Source organism: Colias croceus, chromosome 9, assembly GCF_905220415.1.
Source record: "Colias croceus chromosome 9, ilColCroc2.1".
Classification (NCBI taxonomy): Eukaryota; Metazoa; Arthropoda; class Insecta; order Lepidoptera; family Pieridae; genus Colias; species Colias croceus.
Genome location: NC_059545.1, coordinates 9,593,603 through 9,614,362, shown reverse-complemented (window position 1 = coordinate 9,614,362; position 20,760 = coordinate 9,593,603). Strand labels below are relative to the sequence as shown.

At 33.8% G+C, this 20,760-nt stretch overlaps 1 protein-coding gene across 1 annotated transcript; it reads left to right on the top strand.

Annotated features, from left to right (window-relative positions):
• The first annotated feature begins 1,144 nt into the window (after nucleotides 1-1,144).
• On the top strand, nucleotides 1,145-20,515 carry LOC123694174 (beta-1,3-glucan-binding protein-like). The gene is made up of 9 exons (XM_045639518.1): nucleotides 1,145-1,310; nucleotides 3,973-4,197; nucleotides 4,948-5,333; nucleotides 5,823-5,956; nucleotides 7,050-7,216; nucleotides 17,591-17,735; nucleotides 19,231-19,310; nucleotides 19,721-19,863; nucleotides 20,285-20,515. Exons 1-9 carry the CDS (start codon nucleotides 1,196-1,198, stop codon nucleotides 20,471-20,473), a joined length of 1,584 nt encoding a protein of 527 aa, XP_045495474.1. The 5' UTR covers nucleotides 1,145-1,195; the 3' UTR covers nucleotides 20,474-20,515.
• The last annotated feature ends 245 nt before the right edge of the window (nucleotides 20,516-20,760 follow it).

Genomic DNA, 20,760 nt, shown 5'->3' with positions numbered 1-20,760 from the left:
TGTTTTATTTTAACCAAATGTTTCTGTTGCGTTTTAAAGCAGTACTAATTCTAAAGTGGAAGGCGATGACGCTAGTTTCTTTTTCCTACACTGGAATTAGAACTGCTTTAAGACGCGTCGTGGTAATCTCCCTCGACATTAATTCTATCGTTGGATTAATTGTGTAATAAGGCAATAACATTTTATTATTGTTATCTTTATTTAGTAAAAAATAGACACGAAATTTTAATTCTTCTTACGATTAAAAAATAAAATTATTGAATCGTGTTACAATACACATTACCTAAGCCTGCAGAATCTATACTAACATTATAAATTAAATGAAAATTAAATAAATTGACCGCTAAATGGTTGAAAAGGGGGATTCTTTTTTCGGTTAAAACCGCAGGGACAACTAGTATACAAAGTCTAATTTATATAATACAAGTTCATACTATACATAAATCATATTTTTCAAATGACAATTATTATTTGATAGGTATATTAGATACCTATAAAGCATAAGATATTTATAGGTTTATTGACGCACCTATTCCTAATTGAATTATTAGTTAGTTTAAATAAACGATTCCTTTTTTTAAGTAATAAATAATTATACTTGTACATAATAGAATATATTATATTAGTGACTAAATACTATTATTTAAAGAATAATATAACTGAAATGGGTTCGAATTCCTCGCGAAAATATGGCGTAAACAAATGATGCTAGTTTCAAACGTCACTTTATTCTGGCTGAAAAATATATATGGCAAACACTGATATTCTAACAAAGTGAGGCAAAAGAAACGAAAAAACAAGAGATTGGAATAAAATATATGAGTTGAATATTGAAATTTAAATGTTCATGTCAAAATAAATAAAAGATATTCCTTTTGATTATTTTGCAAACCTTATCACACCCAGATTTAATTACGACAAAAAAAATTGGTTTTTCTAATACACTTAAACATTTAAATTTTAAACATATTAAAATATCCCGTTACTCCGTTTTTCCCCTTAAAACCTGACTTGTCCTTGATATTAGCATGACCATCGAACCGTGTTTAAGAATAAAGGACCAATTAAAAAAGCTATTGAAATCCGGTACTACCATAACAAATATTTAAATACATTCTAGTCATTATAACAGAGATCGGTCACGAGTCACGACGTCTACGTATAAATAAATCGTATAATTTAGCAAAAAAAAAAGATGAAAATAAGTTTTTTATTAGTGTATCTGAGTTTTAATTTCGTGTTCTGCTATGAAGTGCCTCGGGCTCAGTTTGAGGCTATTTACCCTAAAGGATTAAAAGTTTCTATTCCCGGTAATGTATTTTGAACTTTCTTTGCTCTCAATTAAGGCTTCAAATAATTGCAATGTTATTTAGGATTTTTTGTTTGAATATATAGTACACTGACATGAATTCATTACTATTCATAAAAATAGAAAAAAAAACATTATAAACGACAAACAATAATATAACAAAATCATAAGAATACAAGTAATGATATATAAATAATAGGTAGGTACTTATAGAATGATATTGCACAATTAATTATAATAATATGTTGTACTAGCTTCCGCCCGCGACTCCGTCCGCGCGGATGTCGGTCTTCGCGTGGATGGTTATTTCTCCATTTTGAGTACCTCTGTCAATAACATCTTATAAATATCTATTGGACCCAATTCCCAAATACGGCTAGGCCTATAATAATACGCAACATGTGTTCGCGGTTCTACGGAACAACGTCTATGGATAAAACTGAAAAATTAAGATTAATTTTTTTCTACGTATTTTTCCAGGATAAAAAGTATCTTATTTTACGCCCAGGATAATAAGGTATAATTATACCAAGTTTCATCGAAATCGAACCGCTAGTTTTCACGTGATGCCTTCACATACAGACAGACAGACAGACAAAAATTTTTTTAATCACATATTTGGGTTTGGTATCGATCCAGTAACACCCCTTGCTATTTATTTTTTCAATATTTTCAATGTACAGAATTGACCCTTCTACAGATTTATTATAATATGTATAGATGTGTATTACAAACATATATACTTCATTCAATATAGGAAGTCAATATAGTCAGTTGAGTCATAACACAAAAAAATACTGGTAAATCTATACTAATATTATAAAGCTGAATAGTTTGTTTGTTTGAACGCACTACTCTCAGGAACTACTTGGTCCGATTTGAAAAATTCTTTCGATGTTAGACAGCGCATTTATCGAAGAAGGCTATATCATCACGCTAAGACCTAAAGGAGCGGAGCAATGCGGGTAAAACCTCGGGGCACAGCTAGTTGCTGTATAGTGTATATGCTTAGTGTATATGAATTAAAAACACGAGTGCATAACATGTTTCGAATAATAAAATAATTAAAAACGATTTCTGTTACTTTAATGTTTAAGTTACCGGAAATGTATGAAATCAAGGAATTGTATACAATTCCTAGGAAATGTGTACAATTCCGATACCATTTAGGAAATGTATAAAATATTGTTTAAAAAACTATTTAATACATGCATACCCTAGGAAATGTATAATCTTCCTAGGAATTGTATACAATTCCTATATCGTATTAGGAAATGTGTAAAGTAAATGCTTTCTGTAATAAAACACGTTGTTATTTTTTTATTATAGCTCTTATTGATACAATCGGGTAACAGTCATACCGTAAAATTGTAATAATATTATGTTCATATTATTATCTTACTAATTAACATTTTAAAAATCAACTATCTAACTTTAAACGTAAATATCACAAAATCAACTTATATTTATTCTTATAAAATCAAATTTTCATTTTGCAAGTAATCAGACCCCTCGTCCCGCTGTCCTCGCGTATATTTGGCGCAGTCGGATTGTACAATCCGCCGTATTACATTACGGCTAGCTGTTTTAAATGCCGAAAATTCGTCTTTTTCCAAAATTCTACAAAAAGACGGTCGCGAGCCGACGGAGCCCCACTTTGTGGGGCTCCTATTTCTGTGTAGTTTTAAAAAACACGAACCTAACCTAACCCACCCCCTTATCCAAACCAAAAATTTCTGATTACGGATTATCGGCATAGTTACTACAAAATGCCGACCGTTTGTAAACGGCCATATTATATACAACTTGCCTACGACATATCAATATCTTAAATGTTTTACATTTCCGATAGCTATTTAGGAAATGTATAGATTTCCTAGGAAATGTGTATAAAATAATTTATTTCACACATTTCCGTACGATTTTAGGAATTGTATACAATGACGGATTACATACATTTCCGGTAACATATACAAAATCAATTAATGCCATAAAACCACAGAACGCAATTAACAGAGCGGTATGATAATAACATCAGTAATTTGTATCTATTAATTTAATAAATAATACCTTTGCAAAGGAAATAATGTAACATTTCGGTTGTCATTAAGACAAGACGAAACTCTTTTTTACGTAAGGGCATGCTTATGGGTAAAACTTTATTATTCACAATATATTTAATATTAAGTACCATAAGGTTTTAAAAACTGACAAAATACTAAAATCTATATTAAATTCAACATTTCAATATCTCCAGGGTCAAATCGAATCAAAATATTATAATTACTTCCACTATTTTTTTTTCTGAAAACCATACCGTTTATCATAACATGTTTATGTTTACGAGTTTATTAAAGGCAAAATATAAATATGACTAGTCCGATTAAACTTAATCTATATTTTATACAAATTAAAGAAATAATTTATAAGAAGTAGATTTAAACGATTGATGGAACTAGCTATGTCCCGCGTTTTAACCAGCATTTCTTTGCTTTAATCGCTCTTTGATATAGGTATTTTTTCCTAAGCCTCACTCGATAAAAAGGAGTGAGTGAACTGAGATTAACGCGATCAAGTACTCTATAGATAAGAAGGAGTATTAAAACATAATATAATTTGTTGAAAACTTTAAAACATTCTAACAGTAAAATCACAAATTTCAGATGATGGTTTCACCCTCGTCGCCTTCCATGGCAAACTTAACGAAGAAATGGATGGTTTAGAAGCCGGTACATGGTCTGCTGATCTTAGCAAACCCGAAAACGGTCAATGGGTATTTAGAGATAATAATGTCGAGTTAAAGATTGGTGACAAAATATACTTCTGGACGTATGCTATCAAGGATGGCCTGGGTTACAGACAGGATGATGGCGAATGGACTGTTGACGGTAAGAATTTAAATGAACAACATCTTTTTTTGTATTTTTAAGTGTGAAGACGTACTTAGATGAGTAATAACATGTAGATGTTAAGCGCGTCACACACGGTGAAGATTTAAGATTATCAGCGTTCTGACCATCATTTTGAATACAAAAAGAAAAATGATGGTCAGAACGCTGATACCGGATACCTTAAGATACTGTAATATAAAATATTACAGTATCTTAAGATAAATCTTCACCGTGTGTGACACGCTTTATTGCTGCATTCCTCTAACGATAAAGTTAACTATGTATGTACTCGACTGTCGTATGGGCCCTGGCGAATATTTTCGGGAAGTTGCATATGAAGAGTTTAGCAAAAATATTACAATTACGAGAATTACGGTGTACAAACATAAAATTCTATTAAAAGACATAAAATCACTATTGACATAATTATCTCCGATGATTGAATTGCGAAATGAGTAATCCAGTGATAAAAATAGTATTTTTCGTCGTTCATAATAGTATGTACATTCAATATATCACACAACTAAAATCTCAAAGTTTACATTAAATCATCAATTGTTTAATTTCCATTACCTAATGCAAAGCTGCGTTTTCATTAGCATTAATGATAACTTTTAAGCAGATACGTAACACATAGAACCATATCAAGTCGATTTTAATAATCATCAAAAGCCCATATGCGTTCCCACTGCTGGGACACGGGCGTCTAGAGAGTATGACACGATTTTAAATTACTATTTCTTCCAGGATACGTCGACGAAAATGGCAATCCAATTAGAATAAACGAACCATCTACAGAGGCTCCATTCACAGACCCTCCTACCGACGCGCCTACCGACGCGCCTACCGACGCGCCTATCGACGCGCCTACCGACGCACCTACCGAAGTTCCTACCGAACCTCCTATTGAACCTCCTACCACCACTATTATTACCACTACCACAGTGACACCTCCAGCACCAACTACAGAATTCAACACAGACCCGTACAAATACCCTTGTAAGATATCCTTGAGTAAAGTGACGACTCCCGGCTTTGTTTGTCAAGGACAGCTACTGTTCGAAGACACTTTCGATGGGGATCTGGATAAGGGAAGAGTTTGGACTCCGGAAATCAAAATGCCTGGAGCACCTGTATGTAATTTTCGATCTAAATAAACATTATTGGCCTATCTTTTTGATTCAAGTTTCTTATTAAAAAATTATTGTACCTGAAATTTAACATTAGGTTTAAAGAATGTGTTTCTTTAACCGACTTCAAAAAAAAAGGAGGAGGTTATCAATTCGGCCGGTACCTATGTTTTTTTTTCTGTATGTACACCGATTACTCCGAGGTTTCTGAACCGATTTACGTGATTCTTTTTTGTTCGATGCGGGATGGTGTCGAATTGGTCCCATAAAAATTTTATTCGGATAGGCCCAGTAGTTTTTATTTTATGAGCATTTTTGTCTGTATTTGTAAATGTTGCAAGTGCAAGTTTGAAGTCGGTTGTTTCACTTCTTGTTTCTGATGATTATTCTAGCCACATGTAAAATGCTTTGTTATCTATTTATTTAGCTGACTCTTTAATAGTGAGCTCCCAATTATTATCAAACATCTTATTTTTTTTACAAAATTTTCAGGATTACCCATTCAATGTGTATTTATATGATAGAAACGTTCGCACGGACAGCGGTAAATTAATTATAGAACCAATGACTTTGGAATCAAAGTATGGAGATGGATTTATATGGGGATCTTTGGACCTTACTCAAAAGTAAGAAATTATTATATGCTGTACATAATGAATATAATGTAATGTATCTTGTAATGTGTGTGCACTGTGCAATCATATATCACCCTAGTTTGTGTGTTGTCCTCAACCAAACCTCCCAAAAGATTGATTCTTTTGTTGCTTGCTACTCTAGTATTGTGGAATAATATAAACTAATATTAGGTATAAAGAGGAAAGGTTTGTATGTATAGTTTTCACGCATAAACTACTGGACCGATTTTGATGAAATTTGGCACAGATAATCTTTAGACCCTGAGAAAAAACATAAGCGCTTTTATTGCGAAATATGTATCACGGGTGAAGCCGGGCCGCTAGTAAATAAGAATTGAATTGACCTTTTACTGCTTTCTATCTTCAATTTAATCTTCTTACAAAAAATCAAAATTAATGGTAACAAGTTTGCCATGAAGAATATCTGTAACACGGGTAGCGAATTTTTCTCATAACAAATGACTATCGAGAATAAGTGATTAATTAGCGACTAATTCGCTTGTGGATTATTCATTATATTCCATCAATGGTAATTAATAACGAACAAGTTAGGAAAATTGGGCTTTTGTACAGAGGATAATTAATTAGGTACATATTCGTTGTCCTTAATTACATAGTTTAGGTCAGCATTAGATAGTTCATTAATTATATAATATTATATCAAATTTAAAACAATTTTTGTATTTGTATAGGTATTCTTTTTAGCACATTTATTTTAGCAAATTCCAACTTATCACATTTATTTGAACCTAACTTACATTTTTCTGAACTAAAAGTCGATCACAAGATTATAAAATAAGATCAATCGAATATTTTTTTAAGTTTTCGGAAATTATGACAAGTTGTTGCCAACGAAGCAAAAAATCATTTTTAAATAAGAAATTCGTTCACATTTTTATATTAATTTTTATTAAACTTTTCATCTAGCAAATACAGCGTTCCAACTTCCTAATTTCCAACTCAAAATAGTCCCAAACTGAATGTTGAAATGCAAATGTCCAATACAGTTGTTACCCAACCTCGTACGAATCTGTCATTTGCCAAACCATTTGGTACAGTTATCCAAGATTCTGAATAATTTCAGATGCACTGGTAAAATTGGGTCTAGGGAGTGCTATCGGGAAGCATTTGGTCCTGAGATCCTCCCGCCGATAATAACCGGAAAAATTAACAGTAAAAAACGATTCGGCTTCAAGTATGGTAAAGTAGAAGTCGTAGCTAAAGTACCTCTTGGAGATTGGCTGATACCAGGTATGTTTCTTTGATTATTTTTTGTTTTTTTACTTGACTCCAAGTAGTTTAGGATGGAATCACCTCAGGGTGATTAATCAGTTGAGCCACCATAAATAAACTTATAACTAGTTTTAATTTGTCAAATAATTTACTTATAATATGTCTATTAGACTACAAGCCCGCATAGGAAAAAAATATGGGTCAAATGAACCACCAGGGGACATATCTAGAACGATAGCAGAGCAAAAAATAATAAGATTCATCACTATGCCGTCACTTGTAAGCTGTCCAACTGAGTGCAGATGAGAATTGAAAAGTACAGGTAGACTCGGTAAATTTTGGTCATTTGACCATGTACGGCATTCTTAACCATCGATAGATCCATTAAAAATAATAAGAAACCGCTCAGTGCCGTACAAAAATGGTGGTCCACAAAGTCGGAATTTTTATTTAATTTCCGAGAGTTACCGGGGGTAAATTTGGTCATTTGACCATGTACGGCATCTGTGTCATACTATGCCTATACTGCTTTTAATCCATTATTCCGCAACGCCGTACAAAAATCATGGGGACAAGGGGAAAAAATCGAGAGTTGTAATCCCCTCTCTTTCCCCACTCCAGGGGGTCATTTGACACAACACGAAATAAATTTATTTTTAAAGTATTTTATGCATAGATAATATTTTTTCATGTGCCGTACATTTTCGTTGGTTCAAAGGGGAAAAATCTGAAAAAGAAAAAATCCATATAACGAAATGTTTGCTTTAAATAAAAATAAAAAATAAAAAAAAATAAAAATAAAAAAATAAAAAAGCCCATTTATTTTCTACAAACAAGTTACAATCATTTAAGTAAGACTAATTTTTATATCTACGTTATACACACTTGGTTAATCCATTTACATTAAAAGTAAGTTAGTTGTAGTTTATTTGTTTGTTAACAGTATTTTTAACTTTATTAAATTTTTACTTTATTTTAAGTTTATGAATTGTCATTTATTTTCTTATTTCTTTAAATGTTTTTTTTTTTTTTTTTTTTTAAGGATTGTATGTAGAAACCCCGTATTGGGTAAAGGCCTCCTCCAAAATATTCCCAAATGTCCCTGTCCTGTGCAATCTGTTTCTAGTTTGGACCGACAGTCCTCGTCCCAAGCAATAGTATGTCGACAAGGTCCTAACGCGACGTTAAAAGTTGCTACTTTCAATTGAGTTGATAGTTTATTAATTCTGATCTCTGGTTGTGTGTATTCATTTGGAGGGTTGTGGTCATTATCTTCCACGGTGACCAGCCGGGTTGGAAGATGTTCTTGGTATCTGGTTCTTGTTGTGCTGTGATCTATGTTGGAGGAGGGGCTTAGTTGCTATATATTCTTATTATTTACGTTTTGAGTGTTATTTGTTTTAACTGTATTTGTATTTACTAAAAAGTTTAACATGCCGGGTTTTATCACTCCTTCTGATATGCTATTTGATCTTTTGTCCGTCGATTTGAGCTGTTGTTGTTTATTCTTTTTATTGGCTTGAGTAGGTTTCTCAATTTTTGGGATTGTGCTGTTTTCAGGTGATAAAGAAAGTTTTCTTTTGTGCATGCTTTCGGTAATAATTAATTTGTCGTATTTGATTGTAGCTGTGTTACCCTTTTCTTTCTCTATTTTCAGTTGTTCTTTTAATCCTTTTCTCTTTTCTAGTATATATTTCGGATAGTCCGCTTGAACGTAGTAGGGAGTATCTTTTAACATCAGTTTTTTCTTAAGAATGTTTATTTTTATTCCTAAAGTAGAAAAAGTAATTACTATTGGGCGTGGTCTGTCGCCTTTCTTTCCTACTCTCCTTGCTTCTTGAATATCAAAATAATTTAGTTGAATAGAGAAGAACTGATCTATCCACTTGATAATGTTCTTTTCCAGGCTTTCGTACGATTTTTCTGTTTCCTCAATACCGAAAAAAATTAAATTTCTTTGTCTTGATTGCTTTTCTAAGAAATAGATTCTTTTTTCCTGATTTTCCACGACTTCTTTAAGTTTATTATGCTTTTCTTCCCAAAGACAAAATTTTTCTTCTAATATAGTATTAATATTCTGTGTAACTTGTTCGGTAATATTTTTCCCGCTTTCCTGGATAATAATTTTCTGGTTATCCAATTCCTTTTGTATAAATTTAAGTGCATTTAAAACCTCTTCCATGTTGATAAAATAAAAATACGTACCTATACGTATCGATTGCAAGCAGATAAGTTCCTCAGCTTTATACTAGATGGCGCTGTGTGTCGCTAGGATATTGAATCATAGATACGAATCACAATAAATGCTTCAATAAATGTTAAAACTTTAAGGTTATGTTGATATATTTTACCCTTATATGTAATTGTTCTTCGTTTAAATTATTTAGAATCACTTCCGTGCACAATAAAACGGCATTCGGTTTTAGTTCGAACGATTAAGATTGTTGAATAAGTCCACAAAAACAGTAACACTAATGGTAGGTCTTCGCTATTATATTTTACAGTGAAATGAATTTTTCCGTGTCCACTTCTTTAAGTCTTCAATATATCACAGTAGTCACTCAATAAATTCACAAACACTATCGGATTATTTACCATAATACTTTGTTTTAGTATATTTAAATTAGTTTTTAGGCAGAGATAATGTTTACGACGGCACAGTAGCACCCTCTCTCCTCCGTTTGCTTTATATTTTGATAATAAAATATAAATATACTGTACGATTAAGACATCGTACAGACAATATACATGTTCCTGGAATGCAATGCGTCGATGTTGCATATTTTATTATAATGTATTAATTATTTTACCACACAATAAGTTAGTTCGCATTCGGATTCCGCACCGGGCGGAGCTCCATCCTAGATCATCTCATCTCATCCCATTATAGTGAATTAATAATAAATATCTCTTTATCTCAATCTCATATCTTATAATTAACCCCAACCCCCGCCAACATTGGTCCTTCGAGCAAACGGTGAATTGCGGGACCGGGACAAAAAGTGTGCATAAAGTTTGTGCTGTGTTTGTGTGCGTGGTTCTGGTTTCCGTGATCACATCGCGACCTCGGTGCTTTGGAAAGGCACCACACATATCTTCACATCTCTACCCTGGTGTCTTGGGGGGACACCACACCTCAACCTCGGTGCTTTAGGAAGGCACCACACATCTTCATATCTCAACCTTGGTGCCCTGGAAAGGCATCGCATCTCTACACATCGACGGAATAATTCACATCTCGGCGCGGCGTAAGCGTAACTTGAAGCTAACCAAGTAAGGTTTCTTATATTTTATCTCTTATTTTCAAACATGTCGATGGAGGATATTTTAGCTACCCAAGAGCAATTAATAGATGCATTGGATAAGCTACATATAAACTTTAAAAAAGATGGAGCGGAGCGAAAGACTCCCGATTATATACGACGACGATTAGAAACGTTAGAACAATATTTTGTAGACTTCCACAACAACCATATGATACTTCTATCTTTCAACGATCACTCTCATGAGTATTTTGCATTCAATAGATATGATCAAATTAAGAAAAAATACAATAATATAAAGACAGCCTTACAGAATTATAAATCTTTAGAAAACCCTGAATTACAACCTCCAACCTTTCAAACCCCGTCAATCTCTAATGAATATCAAGAAAAACCTCCTAACAATATCTCCAATATAAATAAAACGGAAGAGCTTATGAAAAAACAAACAACTAATTTTAAGGCTTTTCTGCGAACTGTTTCAAACATAAATCTTGATCTTATATCGGAAAAGTGGGAATTTGAGGATATCCTAAAGTCCTTGCAAATCCGCTGGTCGGTAATTGATACCTTGCATTGGGAATTAGAAAATGAATTGAGCGGAACGAACGCTGAATATGAAGAACAATTTACTAATTATGAAAAACATTACTATAAGTTAAAAACAGATATCAATAAAAAGATGTATTCTCTATCTCATATAGAGAAATCAACCCCAAAAGTAGAGCTGCCTACATTCGAAGGAAATTACATGCAATGGGTTTCGTTTAAAGATCTATTTACAGAAACTATCCACAATAATCCGTCACTGTCGAATGCACAAAAGTTACAGTTTCTCAAGAGTAAAGTTAAGGGCGAGCCTGAAAAAATGATTCAACATCTCCAAATTAGCTCCGACAATTATCTCATATCTTGGAATATTCTCAGTCATCGTTATGATAATAAACGATTAATCTTTACATCTCATCTTAATAACCTCTTAAATATCCCTAATCTTCAATATCAGTCGTATCAACATATTAAACAGATTCATGATATTACATATGAGAGCATTAATGCAATTGAAAACCTTGGAATTAACGTGTCATCTTGGGACCCTTTTCTTGTTTGTATATTATCCCAGAAGTTAGACCCAGAGACATACAATGATTATATGCAATCCTTAAAGTCGCCCAGAGAGATACCTGTATTGCAAGACTTTTTACGGTATTTAGAAACTAAGTTTATGACGCTAGAGACCTCACGAAAAAAGCATGAAAGCTACACAATAAAAGCATTTGATCAACCATCCAATCAGCATACACATTTAAGAAACTATAATAATCAATCATCCTTTTCTAAAAGTTATAATTATAAATTTAAACAGAGTTTCAATAATCCATATTCTACAAATCATGCTATTTCGCAACGAACGTATTCCAGTAATGTTACAACAAATGTAAAACGCAAGCGGTGTCCGATGTGCAATTCTAGTGAACATCGCCTTTATACATGTCCGACGTTATTACAAATGCATCCTTATGAGCGAAGAAAAACGGTTGAAAACATGAAACTTTGCCTCAACTGCCTACATTACCATGAAGGAATGAAATGCTTTTCACGGATATTGTGTAAGCAATGTAATAAACATCATAATACCCTTTTACATGAATGTTTCACGTCACAAAATATGACACCGGAAGCGTCACGTTCGAGGTTCCACGTGCCTCGTTCGAAACCTTTACGCCCACAACAAGAAAATATGAACACATTAGTATCCACTCCAGGTGACCCCAGGGAAATACCTATTACTAGCTACTGCAATTATCAAGGTTCAAGCAGCAGATGGATCTCACCTTAACACGAGAGCGCTTCTAGATCAGGGCTCACAAATCTCAACTTTAAAAAATACCCCGTAAAAATGAATATATCAATGTAATCTTAATTTAAATAGCAATATCCAGTAGTTATGGGAAATGACCTTACTCTAAATCTTACTTTAAATCTATCTCAGGAAGACCTTTAAAGAAAATTTCGAAGAAAAATTAGGTGCGTCAAAATCTTAAATGTATCGCCTAATTTATGCAATTAGAAAACAAATTAATAAAACAACATCATTTGGCACGCGAGTATAAGCTATTCATATCGGAATACAAAGAACTCGGACATATGATACCCTGTATGTCGGACGCCGACTTAAGGCCCAGTTGCTACCTACCGCACCATTGTGTCTTACGCGCAGAGTCATCAACTACAAAGTTGCGAGTTGTGTTTAATGCTTCCTCGAAAACCTTGAGTGGTTTTAGCCTTAATGACCTCATGTATAGAGGGCCTAATCTGCAACAAGACCTTCAAATCCTAATCTTAAGATGGCGCCTATTTAAGTACGGGTTTACGGCTGATATTGAGAAAATGTTTCGTAATATATGGCTGCACGACGAACATCAAAAACTACAGAAAATTATTTGGCGTGATCATAAATCCCAACCTTTACAGGAGTTTCAACTAGCAACTGTGACATATGGAACAAAAGCTGCACCTTTTTGGCGATGATGACCCTGAAAAAACTCGCTAATGATGAGCGGTCAAATTATCCTAATAGTATCGCACCCCATGTGTTAGAAAATTCGTTTTACATGGATGACCTTTTGCACGGTTCGCACACTGTGGAAGAAGCGAAACGATTAAAATTAGATCTTATAAGCCTTCTTAAAGCTGGCGGTTTTAATCTTAGAAAATGGCGTTCAAATTTGCTTGATTTATCGGATGATATGGATGATATTGAAAAGGCGGAATTTGATTTTAAACATTTAGAGTCTACAAAAACGTTAGGTTTACGCTGGGATCCTAATGAAGATCAATTTATCTTTTACCCCATTGAATTTATCTCAAATCCTATTCCTACAAAGCGACAATTTTTGTCCGAAATATCGAAAATCTTTGATCCCTTTACAAGAGATTACATAATAAAATAATGTGATGATTATGATTATCTTACCATGAAACGACCTATTGTTAAGCTATCACTGTTACCTACAAATACACATACAATTAATGAATCTACCGACTATGATAAGGAAGAAATTAAAATATCGAAAACAAAGAATCCCCGTGGCATGTCCTTCTCCGCTATAGTGTTATCGTTAACATTATTTTTCCTCTCAATAATAAGTTCGTGTCACGCACAGTTTACGTATACACCATTAAATAACAACAGCATTTATATTGACAAATTAACGAACATGCGGCTGGTTAGAGACGATTGGAAGCTAATAGTTTATTATGATAAATACCCTTATCAAGAAGGAACGGCCGCACTCGTAAAAGACATACAATATCTCAAAACAATATGTCCCATAATAAGAGAACAACTAACACAATGCGACGCTATACTATTACAGCTTGAGCACGAGTTCGGCGAATTGGAATATTATAATAACATTTTATTTATGAGTGATTCATTTGATATGGGAGCTAAGCGCCCGCGTCGTGGTTTAATAGACGGAGTAGGCTACGTTGCTAACAGTTTATTTGGATTATTAGATCAGAGATTTGCAGAAAAATATGAAAACGATATCGACCTTTTAAGAGAAAATGAAAATCACTTATTTAAATTGTGGAAAAATCAAACTTCAATCGTGGAAGCTGAATTAAATCTAATGAAAAGAATGGAACAAACAATGATTACACAACATAAAATAATTAACCAGAGACTCAATTACCTTGAAAAGTCAAACCAAATCTTTAAACAAAAACTACAAAACGCATCTCTTATCTCCGATTTTATATCCTCGGCGCTTATAACTAACATCTTATTATACAAACTTAGAAGAATGCAAGACTTCATTTTAGATACTGTGACGGATATTTACGGTGGCAAATTAGACTTTCATTTGTTATCTCCAAAACAGCTGAGATCAGAGTTAAATTTGATATCTACTCAACTACCCAACGATTTGGCGTTGCCTGTTGATAATTTACATTTTCAAGATGTCTATAGTTTACTAAAAGTTAGAGCCAAGAACACTAAAAAATACTTAATTATTGAAATAAAAATACCTTTGGTGGAAAGAAATATGTATGAAATATTTAATCTCATTTCTATCCCACGTATTTCAAACGGCAGCATGGTGAACGTGATACCGACCTCTAATTTAGCGGCTATCAACATACAAAAGGACTCTTATATAACGATATCTGAAAGCGATTTTAAAGCATGTTTGAACCAGAATCCTACTACTATGTTTTGTCACATCAGAAATCCTATTCGACATTTAATAGATGATCATGATTTATGTAAGAGAATTCCTAATACGAGAATTTGTCAAACAACATTATTACCTTGTACGAATCGTTGGCAAGAATTATCGACCTCTAATGTATATTATTATTTTTGTTGTAATGAATGCAACATAAAATTTATCTGTGCTGATAAAATAACCTCTACAAAGGTAACAAAAGCGGGTTTGTTAAGCGTTATGGAGGGTTGTACTATTAAAACTAAAGATTTTCAAGTATTTTCTCATAAAAAGCTGTCAAGCAATATAAATACCACTTCCGAGTTTGTGGCAATAGAAATTGCTCCAATAAATCATCTTATAAACATATCGATCTCCAAATTAACAGATCAGGATCTCAATACAAACAGTTCGGAAGATATTAAGCAATTTGACGAAATAAAAAGAAAAATTGACCTCCTAAAACTGAGTGAACCATTGGGCACGAAGTTGTCGTATCACGACATTCATCATTACTTCATAATATATGTGTTAATTGGAATTCTGGTTGTTGTGGCAATAATAACGTATTGGAGACAGCTGCGTCGTCGACGAGCCTCAGCAGAGCCGGCGGTGGAGGCTGCGACCAGCGTCGCAGTCCCCGCCCGGCCACCTCCAACCCCGGTGACAAGTGATTGTGTGATAAGTGTTAGTGAAATAGTGAGTGTGATGTGCGCGTAAATAAACAAGATCTTTCGAGTGTTTTCAAACTTAAGTGAATCTCTGTAACGCTATTTATATAAAACAAATGTAACTTAATCTTGTAACCCTATTGTAAAGAACAAATCTTATACTTTTTGTATCTTCATCTTTTACTCATAACTAACACAATCATTTAGTAAATAGACTATAAATTGTTTTATCACCTTGTTAGTTTTAAGTTCATCTTTCATCAAGTTACTAACCCTCATCTTTTCCTCCCCCGGGAACATGTACGATTAAGACATCGTACAGACAATATACATGTTCCTGGAATGCAATGCGTCGATGTTGCATATTTTATTATAATGTATTAATTATTTTACCACACAATAAGTTAGTTCGCATTCGGATTCCGCACCGGGCGGAGCTCCATCCTAGATCATCTCATCTCATCCCATTATAGTGAATTAATAATAAATATCTCTTTATCTCAATCTCATATCTTATAATTAACCCCAACCCCCGCCAACATATACATTAATATTAAGAAGCTCGAGGTGGTTAATTATCACCTTGGAAAGTCGGAGTCAGGTGGAATGGACTCCGTTAAATTGATGAACTAATAAAGAAGCTATGAAAGAAAAGATGTGAATTATATGCAATCAGCCCATGAATACAGGTAAAGTCACAAGCAAATGCTAGTAATATATACATATTCAAAATGTACAAGTAAAGCGCTTTCAAATGATACCAAACACGGCATATTTATCTTAACTTTATTTTTTTACTCTGTATGTTTTGTCCGCTAGAGGGCGCCACATTAGATTTTGTGAAACCCCATATAGCCTTTAGCTAGCTGGTCGCTGGTTATCCAGTGAACAATTCAGACGCTTCTAATGATATGTCATTTGTCGAATTCTGATAAGTAGTTTAGAAGTTACGAGGGAATAGATGAACATACATACATGACCTGTCAAAATCCAAACCCTCCTTTTGCTTTGCCGTAGTTGGGTAAAAATATGTTAATGCCGTACTGTATCAAATGGCCATAAAGCACCCTTAAAATTGTAGCTTTCGTCGCTTTCATCAGCCTAAAAGATGTGGTCTGCACAAAAATGTACGGCATCGTTTTTTCCTAATTTATCTATGTTAATACTATTTAAAACAACAAATAAAGTGTAGAAAACTATTATATTTCATTAATCTACGATGTTTAAACTTTTACAAAATTTCTGTTTTTGCATTTCTCTATAACTTTTTTAGAACGGTTTCTTTTGAACGGCAATACTATACAACAATTGAATTTTACAATATCATGTTAAAAAAAAAGTTCCCGTACAGGGTCAAATGACCTTACAGCTCTTTATATCAAGAATTCGATGAAATTAAGATGATTATTGGTATACATTTAAAAGAACAATTATTTTTTGACGGCATTGCTTTTAATAGTACTTTTGAGTGCTAGATAATGTTTTGGAACCGAAGCCGTACTTAGTCAAATGACCCCCTGGAGTGGGGAAAGAGAGGGGATTGCAACTCTCGATTTTTTCTCCTTGTCCCCATGATTTTTGTACGGCGTTGCGGAATAATGGATTAAAAGCAGTATAGGCATAGTATGACACAGATGCCGTACATGGTCAAATGACCAAATTTACCCCCGGTAACTCTCGGAAATTAAATAAAAATTCCGACTTTGTGGACCACCATTTTTGTACGGCACTGAGCGGTTTCTTATTATTTTTAATGGATCTATCGATGGTTAAGAATGCCGTACATGGTCAAATGACCAAAATTTACCGAGTCTACCTGTACTTTTCAATTCTCATCTGCACTCAGTTGGACAGTTTACAAGTGACGGCATAGTGATGAATCTTATTATTTTTTGCTCTGCTATCGTTCTAGATATGTCCCCTGGTGGTTCATTTGACCCATATTTTTTTCCTATGCGGGCTTGTAGTCTATATTGTCTATCTCATATTTCCCTCATTTGTGATTTTGTTACGAGTAGAAAAATGCGGTCTGAATCAAAAGTAAATGATATCCTATTTAATGCTCAGTTAGCATTTTGTGTGAGACAGTCTTAATTTTTATCTTTCTCTGCAATTAGTCTACGCCTTTATTATATTCAACCAGCATTCCCAGACACAGGAGAGATTTCCCTAACACCTTTAATACGAAGTCTCAGGATTTATTATTCAAATCACGAAATCCATTGCAATTTCGCATTACAGAGATCCAACTGGAGCCATTATACAATGACTACGGAAGACAGCAGTATGCTTCTGGCCTTTTGAGAATAGCCATGGTTAAAGGGAACGTTGAGTTTGCCAAGAAACTCACTGGAGGCCCTATTATGTCAGACGAAGATCCGTTTAGGTAATTTCTAAAATGAAAATTAATTTTTCTTTAAACATACATTTTATTAATTAATTTTTAATTATTAAACACGCAATTTATAGGACTTATTAATTATTATCAAGTCCAAGAAATAAATTGTTATCTTGGACTTAATAATTATCTTGGACTTATTAATTATCAAGTCCAAGACATTACTTCACACCGGAACAGCTTTTAAAACTGTATCAAGCCCAAGTTCGGTCGTGTGTGGAGTATTGTAGTCATCTTTGGGCGGGTTCCGCCAAAACTCACCTTGGAGCTTTGGACTCCATCGAGAGGCGAGCTTGCAGAATTATTGCCGATCCCTCGTTGATTCGTCGTAACCTCCAAAGTCTGGATCACCGCCGACAAGTTGCATGTCTGTCGGTCTTCTATAGAATACATTTTGGTGAATGTGCATCTGAACTCCACCACCTTATTCCACCTTCTCCATTTCTTTATCGGACATCTAGGCGTGGAATGGAACTCCATCCCTTCACAGTCGATATACCGCACACACGCACTCAGCGTTACGCGAATTCATTTTTCATTCGAACTGCGAAGGTGTGGAATTCTCTTCCATCGTCGGTATTCCCGGACCATTATAATCTGCAGCTCTTCAAGTCTAGAGTGAATAGGCTTCTTCTAGGCAGGCGTGCTCCTTCATAGATCACATCACCGCTTTACATCAGGCGGGATAGTGGTCAAACGCCTGCCTATCATGTATAAAAAAAAAAAAAAAAAAAAAAAGAAATAAATTGCGACGATTAAATGTTCTAAAAGATGTAACTTTTAGTTCAGATTACACTGAACGCCAAAAATCAGTTGACAAATCCTTTTTCAACGATAAATTATTAAATTTTACTCGCTAGTCCGGGATAAAAACTTTATAATAGTAGGTATGTCACTCAGGAAAAACGATTTCTATATGCGAAATTACTAAAAATTGTATAGTTAATTACTGAAGGAAATAGTTAACTTTTTGACATACAGGCCTAAGCCATAATCTTCTTTTTGTCTAGTCGGTTAAAACTAGTATTAACTAGAATATTTTCACGTACCTAACGTAAATTTGAGTCGCATTTTTACCATCGCTTCCTTCACTGGAACTCTCATTAGGAAGAAGTGCAGCTCGGATGAATTTTTTCACTCTTAATTATTATCTTAATTGAATACCCTTTTGAATAGTGAATAGCCTATCGTTATAGGGTTAATATTATATATCTTACTCGACTTTGATAGTTAACATTTGCTCTATTTACTTCAATGTTGACTGATTTTATCACGCTTTTATCACCTTCACTTGTAGATCTGTAATGGATTCTTATAATTAAATTGACTCAAATTATATGAATAGATTTAATTAAAACTCGGTGACAAGAAAATAATATCATGTGTGTTTTTTAAACTATGTTATTATACCAAGATGTCTGATCTGTATCAACGTTTTGCGGTTTTGGTATTGTAGCTATTAATTTAAATAATTATTTTACAGGAGCATGTATTTAAAAGAAAAGATTGGATACGATAATTGGAACAAGGCATATCACAACTACACCTTAGTTTGGAAACCAGGTATTTTAACTGCTTGTGATTAAATTTAAATTATAAAACGTCTTTGAACTAATTTTATATTCCCTTGGACTGTGGAATTTTGAAACCGGTCCATGTGACGAATATCTTAAACTCTAATATAAAAAGACGTGTGGCACTCGGGGACTGCCGCGGTAAAGCTATTGCATGCTATGCCTTCAAGTCACACCTCCGTGCCCGTCGGAGTGGGGAGCGTGAGGTTATTTTAGTTACGGAATTTCTGGATTCGGTCCCCGCGCTCAAGGCCCGCGATAGAAGCTATGCAATAGCTTAAAAATACCTGGAATTTTTTTAAACGTATTCATCAATAGTACCTAAATTGGCTACATTGTTAAAAAAAACCCTAATGCAGTATTTTTTTGTATTTTTAAAATATTCTCTTATTGTTTTAGATTCAATCGAACTATACGTAGACGGTGATAAATACGGGCAAGTGGATGCCGGGGAGGGTTTCTATCAGGAAGCAGCTAAGTACCACGTGGAGGCTGCTAATCATTGGCTGCAGGGATCTGCTATGGCACCTTTTGATGAAATGGTAATTTTTATATTCCTTGATATTCTAGGTAGAATGTAAATTAATAGTTTCGATTTTGTTGTTTTGATTGCTTTGCATCGTCTTTGGTTTTAAAACGTAAAATACGGTAAAAAAGGCGGCAATTGTCAACACAGAATTCTTTTTCTATCTAGTTGTAATTACATTTTCCTTAATTTCTATTAGCTATGTTTAACTCAAATTCAACTCATCATAATATTTTCGATAAAATTTTCTACAGATAAGTACAAATATTATTTGATAAACAAACATTTTAAAAAATCCAAATATTCTAGTATGTAAGTACATCATCATCTATGTACCTACATATTTTTTTCATTTACCATACTTTTTTTTTCGTTCTACCTATCCCTCGGTCTACGAGTAGGATTTACCATAAAAATTTTATTTTTTTATTTTTCAGTTCTACATCTCCCTCGGGTTACGAGTAGGCGGTATCCACGACTTCGCAGACAGCCCAAACAAGCCCTGGAGGAACAGGTCCACCAGAGCCATGTTCAAATTCTGGAAGGCCAGGGACCAGTGGTTCCCAACTTGGTTCACAGATACGAGCGCTTTGAGAGTAGATTCTGTTAGAGTATACGCTTTATAAATGTGATATATTTATATTGAAATAAAGTTATGTGTATTTGTAGGTATTTGTTTTTTGTTGTATCCTTGAATTTTTTCTCCGAAGTTAAAATGAGTACTAAAATTTTATGGTTTGTTCATCCAATTGATCTTTCGATCTAAGAGCAACTATGGAGTTTCTTGCCGGTTCTTCTCCATAGATACTGCTTTCCGAATCGGTGGTAAATGCTAAAATGTAACGTTTCAAAAGTGCTTCTAGAAGAAGTCTAATTGAATAAATAAATGTTTGAGTTTGAGTTTTGAGTTTGA